The 22155-nt window shown below is 48.9% G+C and overlaps 5 protein-coding genes and 1 long non-coding RNA gene across 8 annotated transcripts; 2 read left to right on the top strand and 4 right to left on the bottom strand.

Moving 5' to 3' along the window:
- The first annotated feature begins 148 nt into the window (after nt 1–148).
- On the top strand, nt 149–22015 carry LOC117187426. The gene is made up of 6 exons (XM_033390084.1): nt 149–476; nt 20708–20818; nt 20882–21116; nt 21190–21310; nt 21378–21494; nt 21559–22015. The coding sequence occupies exons 1-6, from the start codon at nt 342–344 to the stop codon at nt 21851–21853; spliced, it is 1014 nt and encodes a 337-aa protein (XP_033245975.1). The 5' UTR covers nt 149–341; the 3' UTR covers nt 21854–22015.
- LOC117187410 (myb-like protein Q) lies at nt 3137–8215 on the bottom strand. The gene is made up of 5 exons (XM_033390031.1): nt 8058–8215; nt 7274–7346; nt 6829–7214; nt 6130–6708; nt 3137–3233 (listed from the first exon to the last, which is right to left on the bottom strand). Exons 1-5 carry the CDS (start codon nt 8190–8192, stop codon nt 3231–3233), a joined length of 1176 nt encoding a protein of 391 aa, XP_033245922.1. The 5' UTR covers nt 8193–8215; the 3' UTR covers nt 3137–3230.
- On the top strand, nt 8509–11937 carry LOC117187690. The gene is made up of 2 exons (XR_004472321.1): nt 8509–8550; nt 11442–11937. It is a non-coding gene; the product is annotated as an uncharacterized LOC117187690 (long non-coding RNA).
- On the bottom strand, nt 14278–14910 carry LOC117187638 (RCC1 domain-containing protein 1-like). Its single transcript, XM_033390282.1, has 2 exons — nt 14436–14910; nt 14278–14375 (listed from the first exon to the last, which is right to left on the bottom strand). The coding sequence occupies exons 1-2, from the start codon at nt 14651–14653 to the stop codon at nt 14363–14365; spliced, it is 231 nt and encodes a 76-aa protein (XP_033246173.1). The 5' UTR covers nt 14654–14910; the 3' UTR covers nt 14278–14362.
- Nucleotides 14999–18582, bottom strand: LOC117187474 (ras-interacting protein RIP3-like). Of its 3 annotated transcripts, none has more exons than XM_033390249.1 (2): nt 18153–18582; nt 14999–15095 (listed from the first exon to the last, which is right to left on the bottom strand). In XM_033390249.1, the coding sequence occupies exons 1-2, from the start codon at nt 18492–18494 to the stop codon at nt 15093–15095; spliced, it is 345 nt and encodes a 114-aa protein (XP_033246140.1). In that variant the 5' UTR covers nt 18495–18582; the 3' UTR covers nt 14999–15092. The 3 variants fall into 3 exon arrangements, with proteins under 3 accessions (XP_033246140.1, XP_033246134.1, XP_033246138.1); XM_033390243.1 differs by having other exon boundaries at nt 15083–15314; nt 18336–18580; XM_033390247.1 differs by having other exon boundaries at nt 15083–15296; nt 18354–18579.
- On the bottom strand, nt 16194–18146 carry LOC117187648 (RCC1 domain-containing protein 1-like). The gene is made up of 3 exons (XM_033390284.1): nt 17470–18146; nt 17028–17409; nt 16194–16308 (listed from the first exon to the last, which is right to left on the bottom strand). The coding sequence occupies exons 1-2, from the start codon at nt 17685–17687 to the stop codon at nt 17397–17399; spliced, it is 231 nt and encodes a 76-aa protein (XP_033246175.1). The 5' UTR covers nt 17688–18146; the 3' UTR covers nt 16194–16308; nt 17028–17396.
- Nucleotides 22016–22155: the final 140 nt, after the last annotated feature.

Raw genomic sequence — 22155 nt, 5'->3', positions numbered from 1 at the left:
ATAAATTAGATTTGTTTTTTTTGTATGTTTTTTTGTTTTGTTCAATCCGTCCCCTGGCTTATCGGGTCGGAAACACCCCTGACTTCCCGGTGAGCTAGCTGGGAACGATAGGCCAGGGTGGCAAAGAGGCGGATCATAACATCTGTTACGCCATTTCCGAGTCGTCTGTTAATTAATTTTATAATAAATGTTAAAAATGCTTAAAAATACTAAACGGAATATCGAAATTAAGGTATTTGATGTCGGATCATGAGCAAAATTGTACGAATAATCAAACCCAAGCAGTTGGCGCTCTTTCTTCCATCGATAGTTGAAGAAACATCGATGTATCGATAGTTACAATGAAGTTTTTCAACCTTCAGCAGCTTTACTTGAACTCCGCGGAATTTTCGTTGCAAATACTATTTGCCATTTTTACAGTGAAAATAAAGTGCTTTGTTTTTCAAAAACTTAATCTTTTCCACAGAAAAAAGAAGGTAAATATGGTAAATGGTAGATTTTTATATATTTTATTCGAAATGTGCGGCTTGCCAGGCAATTAGTGGATGAATTTGAGGGCGCTTATGGTTTTTGAAGCCAACAAGTGCAAATGGCGATGGAGAATCATCAAAGTGCAATGAAATATTCGAAATATTTGCGGCACCGGCCTCTACACACTCGTGTTCCATGATAGATGCCTCAGAGCAGAGAACTATCTCCCTTAAATATTTGGCAGCACAGAAAAAGTCGCCCAAAGTGAGACATCGCTTCTTCTGCGCAAAATGCAATGGATTGGATTGATATTTCTTCGATCCGCAGAAGTCTCACTTTAAGACTTCTGTGGGCATGTGTATGCCGGCATTTTTCGTTCACCAATACACAAAAAGATTAACCAGTGCTGCCAATAGTTCATCCACTGATACACACACGCACACGCACTGTCGTGGTAGGCGTCTGTGTCGGGCAGTAATTCCGAGAAACTTCAGCGTGTATTAGTAGACCACTCCGCATAAATAAAATAAATTTCCCATAAATCAATTTTTTTTGTGCAACCGATCGCCATAAACAAACGAACACACGACTGGGATCCGATTGCTTCCATTTCGCTCGAAGCAGTGAAGGTTCTCGTTCAGCGGTGTTTCTTTCCAATAAACATTTTCATTTCTTTCTCGCACAAAAAGATGTCGGAGAATAGCTTCAACTCAAAGTATTTGGACGATGACGATGAGGACGATGCGATTGCTGCCTCTGAGGGTGTGTACCAATGAATCCTCTAAACTAAATATAATCCACGCGCTTGTCTCGCGCTTTAGGCAAAGTTTCGAGCCAGGTGGCCAAGCGCATCTGGCAGCCAACCATCGATGATACTACCCCTGGGGTCTGGGAGCCGCCCGAGAAGCCCCTGCCCCACGTGGAGGAGGATGCTCCGATGAGTGCCGAGGCCCTGGCGGAGGCTCTAGCGGTGAGCGAGACCGCCTCGGACTTTATACACGAAGTGGAGCGCTCTCTCTACGGCGACAACAGCAAGGAGAACGGCTCCGCCCAGTACTTCAAGGCGGCCGAGAATTATTCGCTGTTTGGCGCCAACTACATGGGCTTGGAGGAGGACAAGAACAAAAAACCGCCGCCGGGCTTCGACCAAAGCTCCAGTCAGATTGCGGCTGGATCGGCCGGAGTATCCGGCCAAAGCTACTCGGGGGTAAGTGGTGCTCTAGGCTTTCAATGAATTAGGAATCGATGATTCGTTGGCTAGAATATGCCCAATATGCCCTCCTTCTTAGCTGTTCTGAGGAAAACCCCAACTCTATCCGTATTTCAGGGACCCTCTTCATCCGGAATGGGCGGCATGGCAATGTCCCAGCAGCCGCAGCACAAGGCCGCGAATCAGCCAGGACCTGCAGCGCTGCTTCCACAGCAGCAGCAGCATCCGCGTCATCCTTCGCCAGCGACAGTGCCCAGGGTCATAGCCGAGGCAGCAGCTCTGGCTGGAGCTGGGGCTGGCATCGACATTGGCCTGCACGCCCATGGACATCTGCCCAGTGCCACGGAAATGACCATCGGACACATTTACCAGGAGCTCATGGGCATGAATTTCAATCAGGCCAATATACAGCAGCAGCAGCAGCAACACCACCACCAGCAGCAGCAGCAGCACCACCAGCAGCAGCAGCAGCACCACCACCAGCAGCAGCAGCAGGCGGCTCTGAAGCAGCAGGCGGCTCTCCTCTCCTACGGCCAAAAGGCCGTAACAGCAACTGGCATAGTCCCTGACCCACGCGACGTATGTTCTCAAAGCGGTGTTTCTTGCGTATCGTGCCCGTTTGCGTCGCCAGGTCCACTTCTGGGACAACTAGAGTACGGCCAGGACATTACACTCCACACCCACAGATTAGATGACTAGTTTTAAAATATTTTGTTTGTTTGTTTTGTCGAGCTTGTTGTCGTCTCCTCTGGGCTGATGACCGACAGCATAGCAAGGCGTACTCTTAAACAGTCTTCAAAGTTATTTAGTTCTACGACACACACATTGCGGTCCGCCTCAGCAGATGGATCCCTGTGCCTGTGCCCAGAATGTCGCGGCTCCGCGCGTACTGGAGTCCGATTCCACACGAGGGCGAGGCATGAGTTCAATATCTTCTTGTTGCTGCAGAGCGCCTCCCGGCTGCTGGGTTTTTGCAATGATTAAAATGACCTTCATTCCCTGATGACAGACAGTCACTGGAAAACGGTCAAACTGGTCAAAAGACCAGTCCAACGCCTTCCTCTTCGAGGAGGACGTGCGGCAGCTGGCCGTCGGCTGGACCCACAATGCGGCGCTGCTCCGCAACAACGAGATCCTCATGTGGGGCCGCAAGTGCTACGGACAGCTGGGCACGTCCTCCTCGAAGAGGAAGGCGTTGGACTGATCTTTTGACCAGTTTGACCGTTTTCCAGTGACTGTCTGTCATCAGGGAATGAAGGTCATTTTAATCATTGCAAAAACCCAGCAGCCGGGAGGCGCTCTGCAGCAACAAGAAGATATTGAACTCATGCCTCGCCCTCGTGTGGAATCGGACTCCAGTACGCGCGGAGCCGCGACATTCTGGGCACAGGCACAGGGATCCATCTGCTGAGGCGGACCGCAATGTGTGTGTCGTAGAACTAAATAACTTTGAAGACTGTTTAAGAGTACGCCTTGCTATGCTGTCGGTCATCAGCCCAGAGGAGACGACAACAAACTCGACAAAACAAACAAACAAAATATTTTAAAACTAGTCATCTAATCTGTGGGTGTGGAGTGTAATGTCCTGGCCGTACTCTAGTTGTCCCAGAAGTGGACCTGGCGACGCAAACGGGCACGATACGCAAGAAACACCGCTTTGAGAACATACGTCGCGTGGGTCAGGGACTATGCCAGTTGCTGTTACGGCCTTTTGGCCGTAGGAGAGGAGAGCCGCCTGCTGCTTCAGAGCCGCCTGCTGCTTCAGAGCCGCCTGCTGCTGCTGCTTCAGAGCCGCCTGCTGCTGCTGCTGGTGGTGGTGCTGCTGCTGCTGCTGCTGGTGGTGCTGCTGCTGCTGCTGGTGGTGGTGTTGCTGCTGCTGCTGCTGTATATTGGCCTGATTGAAATTCATGCCCATGAGCTCCTGGTAAATGTGTCCGATGGTCATTTCCGTGGCACTGGGCAGATGTCCATGGGCGTGCAGGCCAATGTCGATGCCAGCCCCAGCTCCAGCCAGAGCTGCTGCCTCGGCTATGACCCTGGGCACTGTCGCTGGCGAAGGATGACGCGGATGCTGCTGCTGCTGTGGAAGCAGCGCTGCAGGTCCTGGCTGATTCGCGGCCTTGTGCTGCGGCTGCTGGGACATTGCCATGCCGCCCATTCCGGATGAAGAGGGTCCCTGAAATACGGATAGAGTTGGGGTTTTCCTCAGAACAGCTAAGAAGGAGGGCATATTGGGCATATTCTAGCCAACGAATCATCGATTCCTAATTCATTGAAAGCCTAGAGCACCACTTACCCCGAGTAGCTTTGGCCGGATACTCCGGCCGATCCAGCCGCAATCTGACTGGAGCTTTGGTCGAAGCCCGGCGGCGGTTTTTTGTTCTTGTCCTCCTCCAAGCCCATGTAGTTGGCGCCAAACAGCGAATAATTCTCGGCCGCCTTGAAGTACTGGGCGGAGCCGTTCTCCTTGCTGTTGTCGCCGTAGAGAGAGCGCTCCACTTCGTGTATAAAGTCCGAGGCGGTCTCGCTCACCGCTAGAGCCTCCGCCAGGGCCTCGGCACTCATCGGAGCATCCTCCTCCACGTGGGGCAGGGGCTTCTCGGGCGGCTCCCAGACCCCAGGGGTAGTATCATCGATGGTTGGCTGCCAGATGCGCTTGGCCACCTGGCTCGAAACTTTGCCTAAAGCGCGAGACAAACGCGTGGATTATATTTAGTTTAGAGGATTCATTGGTACACACCCTCAGAGGCAGCAATCGCATCGTCCTCATCGTCATCGTCCAAATACTTTGAGTTAAAGCTATTCTCCGACATCTTTTTGTGCGAGAAAGAAATGAAAATGTTTATTGGAAAGAAACACCGCTGAACGAGAACCTTCACTGCTTCGAGCGAAATGGAAGTAATCGGCTCCCAGTCGTCTGTTCGTTTGTTTATGGCGATCGGATGCACAAAAAAAATTGATTTATGGGAAATTTATTTTATTTATGCGGAGTGGTCTACTAATACACGCTGAAGTTTCTCGGAATTACTGCCCGACACAGACGCCTACCACGACAGTGCTGCCCAGTCAGAGGTCGTGGAGGCTTGAGTGCTGTGTGTGTATCAGTGGATGAACTATTGGCAGCACTGGTTAATCTTTTTGTGTATTGGTGAACGAAAAATGCCGGCATACACATGCCCACAGAAGTCTTAAAGTGAGACTTCTGCGGATCGAAGAAATATCAATCCAATCCATTGCATTTTGCGCAGAAGAAGCTATGTCTCACTTTGGGCGACTTTTTTGTGCTGCCAAATATTTAAGGGAGATAGTTCTCTGCTCTGAGGCATCTATCATGGAACACGAGTGTGTAGAGGCCGGTGCCGCAAATATTTCGAGTATTTCATTGCACTTTGATGATTCTCCATCGCCATTTGCACTTGTTGGCTTCAAAAACCATAAGCGCCCTCAAATTCATCCACTAATTGCCTGGCAAGCCGCACATTTCGAATAAAATATATAAAAATCTACCATTTACCATATTTACCTTCTTTTTTCTGTGGAAAAGTTTTTGAAAAACAAAGCACTTTATTTTCACTGTAAAAATGGCAAATAGTATTTGCAACGAAAATTCCGCGGAGTTCAAGTAAAGCTGCTGAAGGTTGAAAAACTTCATTGTTACTATCGATACATCGATGTTTCTTCAACTATCGATGGAAGAAAGAGCGCCAACTGCTTGGGTTTGATTATTCGTACAATTTTGCTCATGATCCGACATCAAATACCTTAATTTCGATATTCCGTTTAGTATTTTTAAGCATTTTTAACATTTATTATAAGGTGTAGATCTCGCCGGCTGTAGTCCGCAGCAGGCCGTGCTCTGCCCCCATGTGCACGCGAGCAGGCGTCTGGCCGTCGGGCAGTCGGAGGCTCAGTGGCTGGGGCACCGCCTGCTGCTCGCTGATCGAGCCCGTGCCCAGCTGTCCGTAGCACTTGCGGCCCCACATGAGGATCTCGTTGTTGCGGAGCAGCGCCGCATTGTGGGTCCAGCCGACGGCCAGCTGCCGCACGTCCTCCTCGAAGAGGAAGGCGTTGGACTGGTCTTTTGACCAGTTTGACCGTTTTCCAGTGACTGTCTGTCATCAGGGAATGAAGGTCATTTTAATCATTGCAAAAACCCAGCAGCCGGGAGGCGCTCTGCAGCAACAAGAAGATATTGAACTCATGCCTCGCCCTCGTGTGGAATCGGACTCCAGTACGCGCGGAGCCGCGACATTCTGGGCACAGGCACAGGGATCCATCTGCTGAGGCGGACCGCAATGTGTGTGTCGTAGAACTAAATAACTTTGAAGACTGTTTAAGAGTACGCCTTGCTATGCTGTCGGTCATCAGCCCAGAGGAGACGACAACAAACTCGACAAAACAAACAAACAAAATATTTTAAAACTAGTTCAAATACTCGATCGCTCCATGTCATCTAATCTGTGGGTGTGGAGTGTAATGTCCTGGCCGTCCTCTAGTTGTCCCAGAAGTGGACCTGGCGACGCAAACGGGCACGATACGCAAGAAACACCGCTTTGAGAACATACGTCGCGTGGGTCAGGGACTATGCCAGTTGCTGTTACGGCCTTTTGGCCGCAGGAGAGGAGAGCCGCCTGCTGCTTCAGAGCCGCCTGCTGCTGCTGCTGCTGGTGGTGGTGCTGCTGCTGGTGGTGGTGGTGGTGCTGCTGCTGCTGCTGGTGGTGGTGTTGCTGCTGCTGTATATTGGCCTGATTGAAATTCATGCCCATGAGCTCCTGGTAAATGTGTCCGATGGCCATTTCCGTGGCACTGGGCAGATGTCCATGGGCGTGCAGGCCAATGTCGATGCCAGCCCCAGCTCCAGCCAGAGCTGCTGCCTCGGCTATGACCTTGGGCACTGTCGCTGGCGAAGGATGACGCGGATGCTGCTGCTGCTGTGGAAGCAGCGCTGCAGGTCCTGGCTGATTCGCGGCCTTGTGCTGCGGCTGCTGGGACATTGCCATGCCGCCCATTCCGGATGAAGAGGGTCCCTGAAATACGGGTAGAGTTGGGGTTTTCCTCAGAACAGCTAAGAAGGAGGGCATATTGGGCATATTCTAGCCAACGAATCATCGATTCCTAATTCATTGAAAGCCTAGAGCACCACTTACCCCCGAGTAGCTTTGGCCGGATACTCCGGCCGATCCAGCCGCAATCTGACTGGAGCTTTGGTCGAAGCCCGGCGGCGGTTTTTTGTTCTTGTCCTCCTCCAAGCCCATGTAGTTGGCGCCAAACAGCGAATAATTCTCGGCCGCCTTGAAGTACTGGGCGGAGCCGTTCTCCTTGCTGTTGTCGCCGTAGAGAGAGCGCTCCACTTCGTGTATAAAGTCCGAGGCGGTCTCGCTCACCGCTAGAGCCTCCGCCAGGGCCTCGGCACTCATCGGAGCATCCTCCTCCACGTGGGGCAGGGGCTTCTCGGGCGGCTCCCAGACCCCAGGGGTAGTATCATCGATGGTTGGCTGCCAGATGCGCTTGGCCACCTGGCTCGAAACTTTGCCTAAAGCGCGAGACAAACGCGTGGATTATATTTAGTTTAGAGGATTCATTGGTACACACCCTCAGAGGCAGCAATCGCTTCGTCCTCATCGTCATCGTCCAAATACTTTGAGTTGAAGCTATTCTCCGACATCTTTTTGTGCGAGAAAGAAATGAAAATGTTTATTGGAAAGAAACACCGCTGAACGAGAACCTTCACTGCTTCGAGCGAAATGGAAGTAATCGGCTCCCAGTCGTCTGTTCGTTTGTTTATGGCGATCGGTTGCACAAAAAAAATTGATTTATGGGAAATTTATTTTATTTATGCGGAGTGGTCTACTAATACACGCTGAAGTTTCTCGGAATTACTGCCCGACACAGACGCCTACCACGACAGTGCTGCCCAGTCAGAGGTCGTGGAGGCTTGAGTGCTGTGTGTGTATCAGTGGATGAACTATTGGCAGCACTGGTTAATCTTTTTGTGTATTGGTGAACGAAAAATGCCGGCATACACATGCCCACAGAAGTCTTAAAGTGAGACTTCTGCGGATCGAAAAAATATAAATCCAATCCATTGCATTTTGCGCAGAAGAAGCGATGTCTCACTTTGGGCGACTTTTTCTGTGCTGCCAAATATTTAAGGGAGATAGTTCTCTGCTCTGAGGCATCTATCATGGAACACGAGTGTGTAGAGGCCGGTGCCGCAAATATTTCGAATATTTCATTGCACTTTGATGATTCTCCATCGCCATTTGCACTTGTTGGCTTCAAAAACCATAAGCGCCCTCAAATTCATCCACTAATTGCCTGGCAAGCCGCACATTTCGAATAAAATATATAAAAATCTAACATTTACCATATTTACCTTCTTTTTTCTGTGGAAAAGATTAAGTTTTTGAAAAACAAAGCACTTTATTTTCACTGTAAAAATGGCAAATAGTATTTGCAACGAAAATTCCGCGGAGTTCAAGTAAAGCTGCTGAAGGTTGAAAAACTTCATTGTTACTATCGATACATCGATGTTTCTTCAACTATCGATGGAAGAAAGAGCGCCAACTGCTTGGGTTTGATTATTCGTACAATTTTGCTCATGATCCGACATCAAATACCTTAATTTCGATATTCCGTTTAGTATTTTTAAGCATTTTTAAGCATTTTTAACATTTATTATAAAATTAATTAACAGACGACTCGGAAATGGCGTAACAGAAGCCCGAGCCAGCTCCGGCCAACTTCACGCGCTGCATCTGGAAATTGATCGAAAATTGAATTTAAAGCCAATCCACTGGCAGAAGGGAGATTCTTACACATTCTCTGTACTGTTGTTGCCACAGTTTCCGTGCTCGTTCCAGCCCCAGGTGTAGATCTCGCCGGCTGTAGTCCGCAGCAGGCCGTGCTCTGCCCCATGTGCACGCGAGCAGGCGTCTGGCCGTCGGGCAGTCGGAGGCTCAGTGGCTGGGGCACCGCCTGCTGCTCGCTGATCGAGCCCGTGCCCAGCTGTCCGTAGCACTTGCGGCCCCACATGAGGATCTCGTTGTTGCGGAGCAGCGCCGCATTGTGGGTCCAGCCGACGGCCAGCTGCCGCACGTCCTCCTCGAAGAGGAAGGCGTTGGACTGGTCTTTTGACCAGTTTGACCGTTTTCCAGTGACTGTCTGTCATCAGGGAATGAAGGTCATTTTAATCATTGCAAAAACCCAGCAGCCGGGAGGCGCTCTGCAGCAACAAGAAGATATTGAACTCATGCCTCGCCCTCGTGTGGAATCGGACTCCAGTACGCGCGGAGCCGCGACATTCTGGGCACAGGCACAGGGATCCATCTGCTGAGGCGGACCGCAATGTGTGTGTCGTAGAACTAAATAACTTTGAAGATTGTTCAAGAGTACGCCTTGCTATGCTGTCGGTCATCAGCCCAGAGGAGACGACAACAAACTCGACAAAACAAACAAACAAAATATTTTAAAACTAGTCATCTAATCTGTGGGTGTGGAGTGTAATGTCCTGGCCGTACTCTAGTTGTCCCAGAAGTGGACCTGGCGACGCAAACGGGCACGATACGCAAGAAACACCGCTTTGAGAACATACGTCGCGTGGGTCAGGGACTATGCCAGTTGCTGTTACGGCCTTTTGGCCGTAGGAGAGGAGAGCCGCCTGCTGCTTCAGAGCCGCCTGCTGCTTCAGAGCCGCCTGCTGCTGCTGCTTCAGAGCCGCCTGCTGCTGCTGCTGGTGGTGGTGCTGCTGCTGCTGCTGGTGGTGGTGCTGCTGCTGCTGCTGGTGGTGGTGTTGCTGCTGCTGCTGCTGCTGTATATTGGCCTGATTGAAATTCATGCCCATGAGCTCCTGGTAAATGTGTCCGATGGCCATTTCCGTGGCACTGGGCAGATGTCCATGGGCGTGCAGGCCAATGTCGATGCCAGCCCCAGCTCCAGCCAGAGCTGCTGCCTCGGCTATGACCCTGGGCACTGTCGCTGGCGAAGGATGACGCGGATGCTGCTGCTGCTGTGGAAGCAGCGCTGCAGGTCCTGGCTGATTCGCGGCCTTGTGCTGCGGCTGCTGGGACATTGCCATGCCGCCCATTCCGGATGAAGAGGGTCCCTGAAATACGGGTAGAGTTGGGGTTTTCCTCAGAACAGCTAAGAAGGAGGGCATATTGGGCATATTCTAGCCAACGAATCATCGATTCCTAATTCATTGAAAGCCTAGAGCACCACTTACCCCCGAGTAGCTTTGGCCGGATACTCCGGCCGATCCAGCCGCAATCTGACTGGAGCTTTGGTCGAAGCCCGGCGGCGGTTTTTTGTTCTTGTCCTCCTCCAAGCCCATGTAGTTGGCGCCAGACAGCGAATAATTCTCGGCCGCCTTGAAGTACTGGGCGGAGCCGTTCTCCTTGCTGTTGTCGCCGTAGAGAGAGCGCTCCACTTCGTGTATAAAGTCCGAGGCGGTCTCGCTCACCGCTAGAGCCTCCGCCAGGGCCTCGGCACTCATCGGAGCATCCTCCTCCACGTGGGGCAGGGGCTTCTCGGGCGGCTCCCAGACCCCAGGGGTAGTATCATCGATGGTTGGCTGCCAGATGCGCTTGGCCACCTGGCTCGAAACTTTGCCTAAAGCGCGAGACAAACGCGTGGATTATATTTAGTTTAGAGGATTCATTGGTACACACCCTCAGAGGCAGCAATCGCTTCGTCCTCATCGTCATCGTCCAAATACTTTGAGTTGAAGCTATTCTCCGACATCTTTTTGTGCGAGAAAGAAATGAAAATGTTTATTGGAAAGAAACACCGCTGAACGAGAACCTTCACTGCTTCGAGCGAAATGGAAGCAATCGGATCCCAGTCGTGTGTTCGTTTGTTTATGGCGATCGGTTGCACAAAAAAAATTGATTTATGGGAAATTTATTTTATTTATGCGGAGTGGTCTACTAATACACGCTGAAGTTTCTCGGAATTACTGCCCGACACAGACGCCTACCACGACAGTGCTGCCCAGTCAGAGGTCGTGGAGGCTTGAGTGCTGTGTGTGCGTGTGTGTATCAGTGGATGAACTATTGGCAGCACTGGTTAATCTTTTTGTGTATTGGTGAACGAAAAATGCCGGCATACACATGCCCACAGAAGTCTTAAAGTGAGACTTCTGCGGATCGAAGAAATATCAATCCAATCCATTGCATTTTGCGCAGAAGAAGCGATGTCTCACTTTGGGCGACTTTTTCTGTGCTGCCAATTATTTAAGGGAGATAGTTCTCTGCTCTGAGGCATCTATCATGGAACACGAGTGTGTAGAGGCCGGTGCCGCAAATATTTCGAATATTTCATTGCACTTTGATGATTCTCCATCGCCATTTGCACTTGTTGGCTTCAAAAACCATAAGCGCCCTCAAATTCATCCACTAATTGCCTGGCAAGCCGCACATTTCGAATAAAATATATAAAAATCTACCATTTACCATATTTACCTTCTTTTTTCTGTGGAAAAGATTAAGTTTTTGAAAAACAAAGCACTTTATTTTCACTGTAAAAATGGCAAATAGTATTTGCAACGAAAATTCCGCGGAGTTCAAGTAAAGCTGCTGAAGGTTGAAAAACTTCATTGTTACTATCGATACATCGATGTTTCTTCAACTATCGATGGAAGAAAGAGCGCCAACTGCGTGGGTTTGATTATTCGTACAATTTTGCTCATGATCCGACATCAAATACCTTAATTTCGATATTCCGTTTAGTATTTTTAAGCATTTTTAACATTTATTATAAGGTGTAGATCTCGCCGGCTGTAGTCCGCAGCAGGCCGTGCTCTGCCCCCATGTGCACGCGAGCAGGCGTCTGGCCGTCGGGCAGTCGGAGGCTCAGTGGCTGGGGCACCGCCTGCTGCTCGCTGATCGAGCCCGTGCCCAGCTGTCCGTAGCACTTGCGGCCCCACATGAGGATCTCGTTGTTGCGGAGCAGCGCCGCATTGTGGGTCCAGCCGACGGCCAGCTGCCGCACGTCCTCCTCGAAGAGGAAGGCGTTGGACTGGTCTTTTGACCAGTTTGACCGTTTTCCAGTGACTGTCTGTCATCAGGGAATGAAGGTCATTTTAATCATTGCAAAAACCCAGCAGCCGGGAGGCGCTCTGCAGCAACAAGAAGATATTGAACTCATGCCTCGCCCTCGTGTGGAATCGGACTCCAGTACGCGCGGAGCCGCGACATTCTGGGCACAGGCACAGGGATCCATCTGCTGAGGCGGACCGCAATGTGTGTGTCGTAGAACTAAATAACTTTGAAGACTGTTTAAGAGTACGCCTTGCTATGCTGTCGGTCATCAGCCCAGAGGAGACGACAACAAACTCGACAAAACAAACAAAAAAAATATACAAATACTCGATCGCTCCATGTCATCTAATCTGTGGGTGTGGAGTGTAATGTCCTGGCCGTCCTCTAGTTGTCCCAGAAGTGGACCTGGCGACGCAAACGGGCACGATACGCAAGAAACACCGCTTTGAGAACATACGTCGCGTGGGTCAGGGACTATGCCAGTTGCTGTTACGGCCTTTTGGCCGTAGGAGAGGAGAGCCGCCTGCTGCTTCAGAGCCGCCTGCTGCTGCTGCTGCTGGTGGTGGTGCTGCTGCTGCTGCTGGTGGTGGTGGTGCCGCTGCTGCTGGTGGTGGTGTTGCTGCTGCTGCTGCTGTATATTGGCCTGATTGAAATTCATGCCCATGAGCTCCTGGTAAATGTGTCCGATGGCCATTTCCGTGGCACTGGGCAGATGTCCATGGGCGTGCAGGCCAATGTCGATGCCAGCCCCAGCTCCAGCCAGAGCTGCTGCCTCGGCTATGACCCTGGGCACTGTCGCTGGCGAAGGATGACGCGGATGCTGCTGCTGCTGTGGAAGCAGCGCTGCAGGTCCTGGCTGATTCGCGGCCTTGTGCTGCGGCTGCTGGGACATTGCCATGCCGCCCATTCCGGATGAAGAGGGTCCCTGAAATACGGGTAGAGTTGGGGTTTTCCTCAGAACAGCTAAGAAGGAGGGCATATTGGGCATATTCTAGCCAACGAATCATCGATTCCTAATTCATTGAAAGCCTAGAGCACCACTTACCCCCGAGTAGCTTTGGCCGGATACTCCGGCCGATCCAGCCGCAATGTGACTGGAGCTTTGGTCGAAGCCCGGCGGCGGTTTTTTGTTCTTGTCCTCCTCCAAGCCCATGTAGTTGGCGCCAAACAGCGAATAATTCTCGGCCGCCTTGAAGTACTGGGCGGAGCCGTTCTCCTTGCTGTTGTCGCCGTAGAGAGAGCGCTCCACTTCGTGTATAAAGTCCGAGGCGGTCTCGCTCACCGCTAGAGCCTCCGCCAGGGCCTCGGCACTCATCGGAGCATCCTCCTCCACGTGGGGCAGGGGCTTCTCGGGCGGCTCCCAGACCCCAGGGGTAGTATCATCGATGGTTGGCTGCCAGATGCGCTTGGCCACCTGGCTCGAAACTTTGCCTAAAGCGCGAGACAAACGCGTGGATTATATTTAGTTTAGAGGATTCATTGGTACACACCCTCAGAGGCAGCAATCGCTTCGTCCTCATCGTCATCGTCCAAATACTTTGAGTTGAAGCTATTCTCCGACATCTTTTTGTGCGAGAAAGAAATGAAAATGTTTATTGGAAAGAAACACCGCTGAACGAGAACCTTCACTGCTTCGAGCGAAATGGAAGTAATCGGCTCCCAGTCGTCTGTTCGTTTGTTTATGGCGATCGGTTGCACAAAAAAAATTGATTTATGGGAAATTTATTTTATTTATGCGGAGTGGTCTACTAATACACGCTGAAGTTTCTCGGAATTACTGCCCGACACAGACGCCTACCACGACAGTGCTGCCCAGTCAGAGGTCGTGAAGGCTTGAGTGCTGTGTGTGCGTGTGTGTATCAGTGGATGAACTATTGGCAGCACTGGTTAATCTTTTTGTGTATTGGTGAACGAAAAATGCCGGCATACACATGCCCACAGAAGTCTTAAAGTGAGACTTCTGCGGATCGAAGAAATATCAATCCAATCCATTGCATTTTGCGCAGAAGAAGCGATGTCTCACTTTGGGCGACTTTTTCTGTGCTGCCAATTATTTAAGGGAGATAGTTCTCTGCTCTGAGGCATCTATCATGGAACACGAGTGTGTAGAGGCCGGTGCCGCAAATATTTCGAATATTTCATTGCACTTTGATGATTCTCCATCGCCATTTGCACTTGTTGGCTTCAAAAACCATAAGCGCCCTCAAATTCATCCACTAATTGCCTGGCAAGCCGCACATTTCGAATAAAATATATAAAAATCTACCATTTACCATATTTACCTTCTTTTTTCTGTGGAAAAGATTAAGTTTTTGAAAAACAAAGCACTTTATTTTCACTGTAAAAATGGCAAATAGTATTTGCAACGAAAATTCCGCGGAGTTCAAGTAAAGCTGCTGAAGGTTGAAAAACTTCATTGTTACTATCGATACATCGATGTTTCTTCAACTATCGATGGAAGAAAGAGCGCCAACTGCTTGGATTTGATTATTCGTACAATTTTGCTCATGATCCGACATCAAATACCTTAATTTCGATATTCCGTTTACTATTTTTAAGCATTTTTAACATTTATTATAAAATTAATTAACAGACGACTCGGAAATGGCGTAACAGAAGCCCGAGCCAGCTCCGGCCAACTTCACGCGCTGCATCTGGAAATTGATCGAAAATTGAATTTAAAGCCAATCCACTGGCAGAAGGGAGATTCTTACACATTCTCTGTACTGTTGTTGCCACAGTTTCCGTGCTCGTTCCAGCCCCAGGTGTAGATCTCGCCGGCTGTAGTCCGCAGCAGGCCGTGCTCTGCCCCCATGTGCACGCGAGCAGGCGTCTGGCCGTCGGGCAGTCGGAGGCTCAGTGGCTGGGGCACCGCCTGCTGCTCGCTGATCGAGCCCGTGCCCAGCTGTCCGTAGCACTTGCGGCCCCACATGAGGATCTCGTTGTTGCGGAGCAGCGCCGCATTGTGGGTCCAGCCGACGGCCAGCTGCCGCACGTCCTCCTCGAAGAGGAAGGCGTTGGACTGGTCTTTTGACCAGTTTGACCGTTTTCCAGTGACTGTCTGTCATCAGGGAATGAAGGTCATTTTAATCATTGCAAAAACCCAGCAGCCGGGAGGCGCTCTGCAGCAACAAGAAGATATTGAACTCATGCCTCGCCCTCGTGTGGAATCGGACTCCAGTACGCGCGGAGCCGCGACATTCTGGGCACAGGCACAGGGATCCATCTGCTGAGGCGGACCGCAATGTGTGTGTCGTAGAACTAAATAACTTTGAAGACTGTTTAAGAGTACGCCTTGCTATGCTGTCGGTCATCAGCCCAGAGGAGACGACAACAAACTCGACAAAACAAACAAACAAAATATTTTAAAACTAGTCATCTAATCTGTGGGTGTGGAGTGTAATGTCCTGGCCGTACTCTAGTTGTCCCAGAAGTGGACCTGGCGACGCAAACGGGCACGATACGCAAGAAACACCGCTTTGAGAACATACGTCGCGTGGGTCAGGGACTATGCCAGTTGCTGTTACGGCCTTTTGGCCGTAGGAGAGGAGAGCCGCCTGCTGCTTCAGAGCCGCCTGCTGCTTCAGAGCCGCCTGCTGCTGCTGCTGGTGGTGGTGCTGCTGCTGCTGCTGGTGGTGGTGCTGCTGCTGCTGCTGCTGTATATTGGCCTGATTGAAATTCATGCCCATGAGCTCCTGGTAAATGTGTCCGATGGCCATTTCCGTGGCACTGGGCAGATGTCCATGGGCGTGCAGGCCAATGTCGATGCCAGCCCCAGCTCCAGCCAGAGCTGCTGCCTCGGCTATGACCCTGGGCACTGTCGCTGGCGAAGGATGACGCGGATGCTGCTGCTGCTGTGGAAGCAGCGCTGCAGGTCCTGGCTGATTCGCGGCCCTGTGCTGCGGCTGCTGGGACATTGCCATGCCGCCCATTCCGGATGAAGGGGGTACCTGAAATACGGGTAGAGTTGGGGTTTTCCTCAGAACAGCTAAGAAGGAGGGCATATTGGGCATATTCTAGCCAACGAATCATCGATTCCTAATTCATTGAAAGCCTAGAGCACCACTTACCCCGAGTAGCTTTGGCCGGATACTCCGGCCGATCCAGCCGCAATCTGACTGGAGCTTTGGTCGAAGCCCGGCGGCGGTTTTTTGTTCTTGTCCTCCTCCAAGCCCATGTAGTTGGCGCCAAACAGCGAATAATTCTCGGCCGCCTTGAAGTACTGGGCGGAGCCGTTCTCCTTGCTGTTGTCGCCGTAGAGAGAGCGCTCCACTTCGTGTATAAAGTCCGAGGCGGTCTCGCTCACCGCTAGAGCCTCCGCCAGGGCCTCGGCACTCATCGGAGCATCCTCCTCCACGTGGGGCAGGGGCTTCTCGGGCGGCTCCCAGACCCCAGGGGTAGTATCATCGATGGTTGGCTGCCAGATGCGCTTGGCCACCTGGCTCGAAACTTTGCCTAAAGCGCGAGACAAACGCGTGGATTATATTTAGTTTAGAGGATTCATTGGTACACACCCTCAGAGGCAGCAATCGCATCGTCCTCATCGTCATCGTCCAAATACTTTGAGTTGAAGCTATTCTCCGACATCTTTTTGTGCGAGAAAGAAATGAAAATGTTTATTGGAAAGAAACACCGCTGAACGAGAACCTTCACTGCTTCGAGCGAAATGGAAGTAATCGGCTCCCAGTCGTCTGTTCGTTTGTTTATGGCGATCGGTTGCACAAAAAAAATTGATTTATGGGAAATTTATTTTATTTATGCGGAGTGGTCTACTAATACACGCTGAAGTTTCTCGGAATTACTGCCCGACACAGACGCCTACCACGACAGTGCTGCCCAGTCAGAGGTCGTGGAGGCTTGAGTGCTGTGTGTGCGTGTGTGTATCAGTGGATGAACTATTGGCAGCACTGGTTAATCTTTTTGTGTATTGGTGAACGAAAAATGCCGGCATACACATGCCCACAGAAGTCTTAAAGTGAGACTTCTGCGGATCGAAGAAATATCAATCCAATCCATTGCATTTTGCGCAGAAGAAGCGATGTCTCACTTTGGGCGACTTTTTCTGTGCTGCCAAATATTTAAGGGAGATAGTTCTCTGCTCTGAGGCATCTATCATGGAACACGAGTGTGTAGAGGCCGGTGCCGCAAATATTTCGAATATTTCATTGCACTTTGATGATTCTCCATCGCCATTTGCACTTGTTGGCTTCAAAAACCATAAGCGCCCTCAAATTCATCCACTAATTGCCTGGCAAGCCGCACATTTCGAATAAAATATATAAAAATCTACCATTTACCATATTTACCTTCTTTTTTCTGTGGAAAAGATTAAGTTTTTGAAAAACAAAGCACTTTATTTTCACTGTAAAAATGGCAAATAGTATTTGCAACGAAAATTCCGCGGAGTTCAAGTAAAGCTGCTGAAGGTTGAAAAACTTCATTGTTACTATCGATACATCGATGTTTCTTCAACTATCGATGGAAGAAAGAGCGCCAACTGCTTGGGTTTGATTATTCGTACAATTTTGCTCATGATCCGACATCAAATACCTTAATTTCGATATTCCGTTTAGTATTTTTAAGCATTTTTAAGCATTTTTAACATTTATTATAAAATTAATTAACAGACGACTCGGAAATGGCGTAACAGAAGCCCGAGCCAGCTCCGGCCAACTTCACGCGCTGCATCTGGAAATTGATCGAAAATTGAATTTAAAGCCAATCCACTGGCAGAAGGGAGATTCATACACATTCTCTGTACTGTTGTTGCCACAGTTTCCGTGCTCGTTCCAGCCCCAGGTGTAGATCTCGCCGGCTGTAGTCCGCAGCAGGCCGTGCTCTGCCCCCATGTGCACGCGAGCAGGCGTCTGGCCGTCGGGCAGTCGGAGGCTCAGTGGTTGGGGCACCGCCTGCTGCTCTCTGATCGAGCCCGTGCCCAGCTGTCCGTAGCACTTGCGGCCCCACATGAGGATCTCGTTGTTGCGGAGCAGCGCCGCATTGTGGGTCCAGCCGACGGCCAGCTGCCGCACGTCCTCCTCGAAGAGGAAGGCGTTGGACTGGTCTTTTGACCAGTTTGACCGTTTTCCAGTGACTGTCTGTCATCAGGGAATGAAGGTCATTTTAATCATTGCAAAAACCCAGCAGCCGGGAGGCGCTCTGCAGCAACAAGAAGATATTGAACTCATGCCTCGCCCTCGTGTGGAATCGGACTCCAGTACGCGCGGAGCCGCGACATTCTGGGCACAGGCACAGGGATCCATCTGCTGAGGCGGACCGCAATGTGTGTGTCGTAGAACTAAATAACTTTGAAGACTGTTTAAGAGTACGCCTTGCTATGCTGTCGGTCATCAGCCCAGAGGAGACGACAACAAACTCGACAAAACAAACAAACAAAATATTTTAAAACTAGTTCAAATACTCGATCGCTCCATGTCATCTAATCTGTGGGTGTGGAGTGTAATGTCCTGGCCGTCCTCTAGTTGTCCCAGAAGTGGACCTGGCGACGCAAACGGGCACGATACGCAAGAAACACCGCTTTGAGAACATACGTCGCGTGGGTCAGGGACTATGCCAGTTGCTGTTACGGCCTTTTGGCCGTAGGAGAGGAGAGCCGCCTGCTGCTTCAGAGCCGCCTGCTGCTGCTGCTGGAGAGCCGCCTGCTGCTGCTGCTGCTGGTGGTGGTGCTGCTGCTGCTGCTGGTCCTGCTGCTGCTGTATATTGGCCTGATTGAAATTCATGCCCATGAGCTCCTGGTAAATGTGTCCGATGGCCATTTCCGTGGCACTGGGCAGATGTCCATGGGCGTGCAGGCCAATGTCGATGCCAGCCCCAGCTCCAGCTACGTAAAAATTATTACGCAACCACTTACGTTTTCTTACGTGTTATGTTGCTGGCAGCATTCAATTTGTATGAGGCAGACTCATGTGCCGTGAAATCAAGCAGCATTGTTCCCCAACATTGCGCGGATTGAGCAACATTTTGCATACCCTGGGAAATGGATTTTATGGAACTGAGAAAATTTTTGTCATCTAATGCACCAATATAGGCCAAAACTATTCAGTCTCTGTTCAAAAGGTATTTCAACGATATTTTGAAGGTTTTGGTCTTCTTACAGAAACCAAGAATGGGTATCGGGATCGAGATATATTTACAAGACCCTAATCATATGCATTAATATGTCTAAAACATAACAATCTGAGATAGTTTTTTAACTAATTACGTTTTAAAACAGTTTCTTCATATATTAACCAAATAGGGTATACCTATGCCCAAACTCCGATTGACGTGACATTCCATACTCACGTTACCATTGTTTTTTGTTGACCTTTTTTGTTTAAACCTTGTTTTCAACACTATACAATAAAAGGGAGTACTTAAAAGTAGTCAATCAGGTAGAAAATTTATTCATTAATGGCCTAAAATTATGTTGGTAGAGCTAAAGGTTTTAGTTAGTCAGAATTATTCAACGGAATAAAGAAATTGAGCAATGGGAACGATTTTTCTCTTACGTTTTATTACTTTTTATTACGTTTCATTTGTTTGACCATTCTCGCTAAAACCTTTTTTTACGCAAAATCCAACAAAAGCAAGTATTAAAAATAAGCCAGTTAAGTAGAAAATTGATTCATTAATCGTATTAAATTATGTGGGGATAGATAAAGGCCCGGTTGACAACATTTAAATCCTTGTCGCTCACATTCAAAAAAGTTCGATTTGGCGCGCACCACTCGGTATATTTTTCAAATGAGACCATATATTTCGGTGCTGTTCTGAGGGTCATACTGTAGAAATACTGGTTTTCGCCGCGCTCCCATGTGGTGTTTTTTAGTGCTAAATGGTATTTTTGTCATTTATTAATTTCATTTTCAATGCTATATAGAAATCCAATAAATGCAAGTATTTCGAATACGCCAATCATGTATAGAATGGATTCATCAATCGTACAAAGTTTAGTGGGCATGGCTAAATGTTCTATATAGATAGTATTATTCAACGGAACAAAGAATTGGTCGTTTTTTGAATCGAATTTGAGTTCGCCGCAGTTCGCTTTAGCAACAATGAGTCCCATTCCATACACAAACATGTTGCTAATTCCATGCACACATACCCTGGGGGAAATGAATGTTATAGAATTGTGAATACGTTTGTCTTCCAAGGCTCAGTAGGTATCAGGATCGACATAAATATATGCAAGATACTAATAAGGTTCTTGAATATGTCTAAAGAATAACAATTTGAGAAAAGGTCTTAATAAATTACGTTTGATCTTCATACAAAATTAGCGAAATAGGGTGTACAAAGGCTATACACGCATCACGTCTTCAAATACCAGCAACATTGCGACTCTTTTTTTCGTTGAACTTTTTCGTTTAACCCTGTTTTTACAATAAATACAATAAAAGCAAGGATTAAAAACTATCCAATCTTGTAGAAAATTTATTCATCAATGGGATAAAACTATGTGGGCATTGCTGAAAGATTTAGTTAGTCAGCATTATTCAATGGAATATCAAAATTGAGCAAAATTTTCTTTTTCGTTTGTTTTGATTGACCTATTTCGCTACTTGTTTTTTGTTCGACTTATTTCGCTAAAACCTCTTTTTACGCAAAATTCAATAAAAGCAAGTGTTTAAAATAAACCAGTCATGTTGAGAATAGTTTAATTAATCGGATAAAATGATTCGGGCATAGATAAATGTGCTATATATCTAGTAATATTCCACGGAATTTTAAAAACGAGGAATATGTAAAATAGAACATGAATTCGTCAGTACATTTACGGTATATTTTTCAAATGAGACGGTATATTTTGGTATATTTCTGAGGGTCGGACGGTATATTTTATCGAAAAGTCCAGTAAAGAACGGTACTGCTGTTTGAAAAATTTCAGCTGTATATCTTATAAATAAAGAGATTAGCAGACGTACATGGTTATATTTTAATATATATATTTAATTTTGTTTTTAAAACGTTTATCATATTTCAGCTCTTTCTCCTGCACCTTGACGACATCCTGCCGCAGGCGTTGAAGCTACAGCCGCGCAACAATAACCAGCCGACTGGCTGCTCCACAATCATTGTCAACCAAAAGAATTGCGTAGGTAAAGCCTAGAGGAGCCCCAGAAGATTGCTTTAATACAGTGCAACGTCTCGTTTATAGCGACTGTTGGGTCACACCGAGGATGCCCTGACGGAATCCCTCAATCATTACTATTTTGTTGACGCGCACATCATCAGCGACAAGCCGCAGGGCAAATACAATGTCAAGGAGGAGCACTTTATGTCCCTGTGCTATGCCGGACACTTGCCCGGCTACACCATGAATCAGAATTATCATGGCCTGGTCTTCAGCATCAATACGATCAGTGCGGAGCTGTTGCGCAGTGGCAAGACACGTGAGTGTACTTCCCATTTCCCTTTCGATGGGATAAGAGACCTTTAATGAGGGTTGGCTTTAATGCTTTTTAGCGAGACACTTCTTGACACGAGCCCTGCTGGCCACCAGCAATGTGGACGATGCTTTTAGGGTGCTCAAGGACGCAGGTGTGGGAGCAGCCGATGCCTGCTCCATTAACTTTACCTTCTTGGCGTGAGTATCAAAGGGACTTTGGTCAACGGTCAACAGTCTGCAGTTTTCTTGTTCCTTGATTTCACAGCGATCCCCGCCAGATGTTCTATAATGTGGAGATGGCGCCTTCGCCAGACCGTAAGAATGAGTCGCTTTTGAACATCAAGGAGATACCCTTGGGCAATCATAACTACCATGTGAATCAGTGAGTACCAGAGATCTACCAGTAGTCATTAGCGCAGCTTGAGTAATTCTCGATTCGATCCTAGATTCGATCGCATACGCCAGGATCAGGCCAACGCTCTGATGGTCGACTCCAGCGTATCGCGAATGCAGGCGCTCGGCACCTACAAGCCGCCATCGAGCGAGCAGGATGTGCGCCATATGCTGGGCGATGTTTCTGGGGGAATGTATTGCGTGTGGCGCGAGAATGGCAGCTGTGATGAGGTGGTCAAAACCATTGCCGTTGGCATTTTCGATCTCACCGCTAGGACCATGTCGCTCTATTCGGACAATCCCAGTCAGACGGAGCCTCACTGCAGGTTGCCTCTGCTCTTCAAGTAGCTTTAATGCACACCCCCCGCCTCCCCCCTTTGTTGGACGCAGATTTTACTCGTATGTTTAATAAACATAATCAAATGGCAGTTTGAGCTTGATCCAAAATTTTGTTGGGTCGTTAGCCAATCTAAAACCTCTCACTCTTCAAAATAAAACTGTGAAATTTGAGTGAGCCAAGATGTTAGTACAGAGGGGCATGTGCATGTGGATAATTTCCCCACACATCCTTTGTGTGGTGTGATTCCAGGTGCCCATCTACCTGGGGGCCATGGAGCCCCTGGTTAGCTGCAGCGAAGATGACAAAATGG

This window comes from Drosophila miranda, chromosome XL (assembly GCF_003369915.1).
Source record: "Drosophila miranda strain MSH22 chromosome XL, D.miranda_PacBio2.1, whole genome shotgun sequence".
In the NCBI taxonomy this organism is placed as follows: Eukaryota; Metazoa; Arthropoda; class Insecta; order Diptera; family Drosophilidae; genus Drosophila; species Drosophila miranda.
Note: the sequence above shows the minus strand (reverse complement) of the source record. Positions and strands in the feature narration are given on the sequence as shown.

Bases quoted from the DNA above. Each gene is read 5' to 3' on its own strand.
- LOC117187474 (XM_033390243.1), bottom strand. From the start codon at position 18,494: ATGGCCATCGGACACATTTACCAGGAGCTCATGGGCATGAATTTCAAT. The intron at 15,315-18,335 runs GCGGCTCTCCTC...CAGCAGCAGCAG, and splicing joins AGGCGGCTCTGAAGCAGCAG to GCGGCTCTGAAGCAGCAGGC.
- LOC117187648 (XM_033390284.1), bottom strand. From the start codon at position 17,687: ATGTGGGGCCGCAAGTGCTACGGACAGCTGGGCACGGGCTCGATCAGA.
- LOC117187638 (XM_033390282.1), bottom strand. From the start codon at position 14,653: ATGTGGGGCCGCAAGTGCTACGGACAGCTGGGCACGGGCTCGATCAGC.
- LOC117187426 (XM_033390084.1), top strand. From the start codon at position 342: ATGAAGTTTTTCAACCTTCAGCAGCTTTACTTGAACTCCGCGGAATTT. The intron at 20,819-20,881 runs GTAGGTAAAGCC...TCTCGTTTATAG, and splicing joins TTGTCAACCAAAAGAATTGC to CGACTGTTGGGTCACACCGA. The intron at 21,311-21,377 runs GTGAGTATCAAA...TTGATTTCACAG, and splicing joins ATTAACTTTACCTTCTTGGC to CGATCCCCGCCAGATGTTCT.
- LOC117187410 (XM_033390031.1), bottom strand. From the start codon at position 8,192: ATGAAGTTTTTCAACCTTCAGCAGCTTTACTTGAACTCCGCGGAATTT. The intron at 7,215-7,273 runs GTGTGTACCAAT...CTCGCGCTTTAG, and splicing joins AGCGATTGCTGCCTCTGAGG to GCAAAGTTTCGAGCCAGGTG. The intron at 6,709-6,828 runs GTAAGTGGTGCT...CCCGTATTTCAG, and splicing joins CCGGCCAAAGCTACTCGGGG to GGACCCTCTTCATCCGGAAT.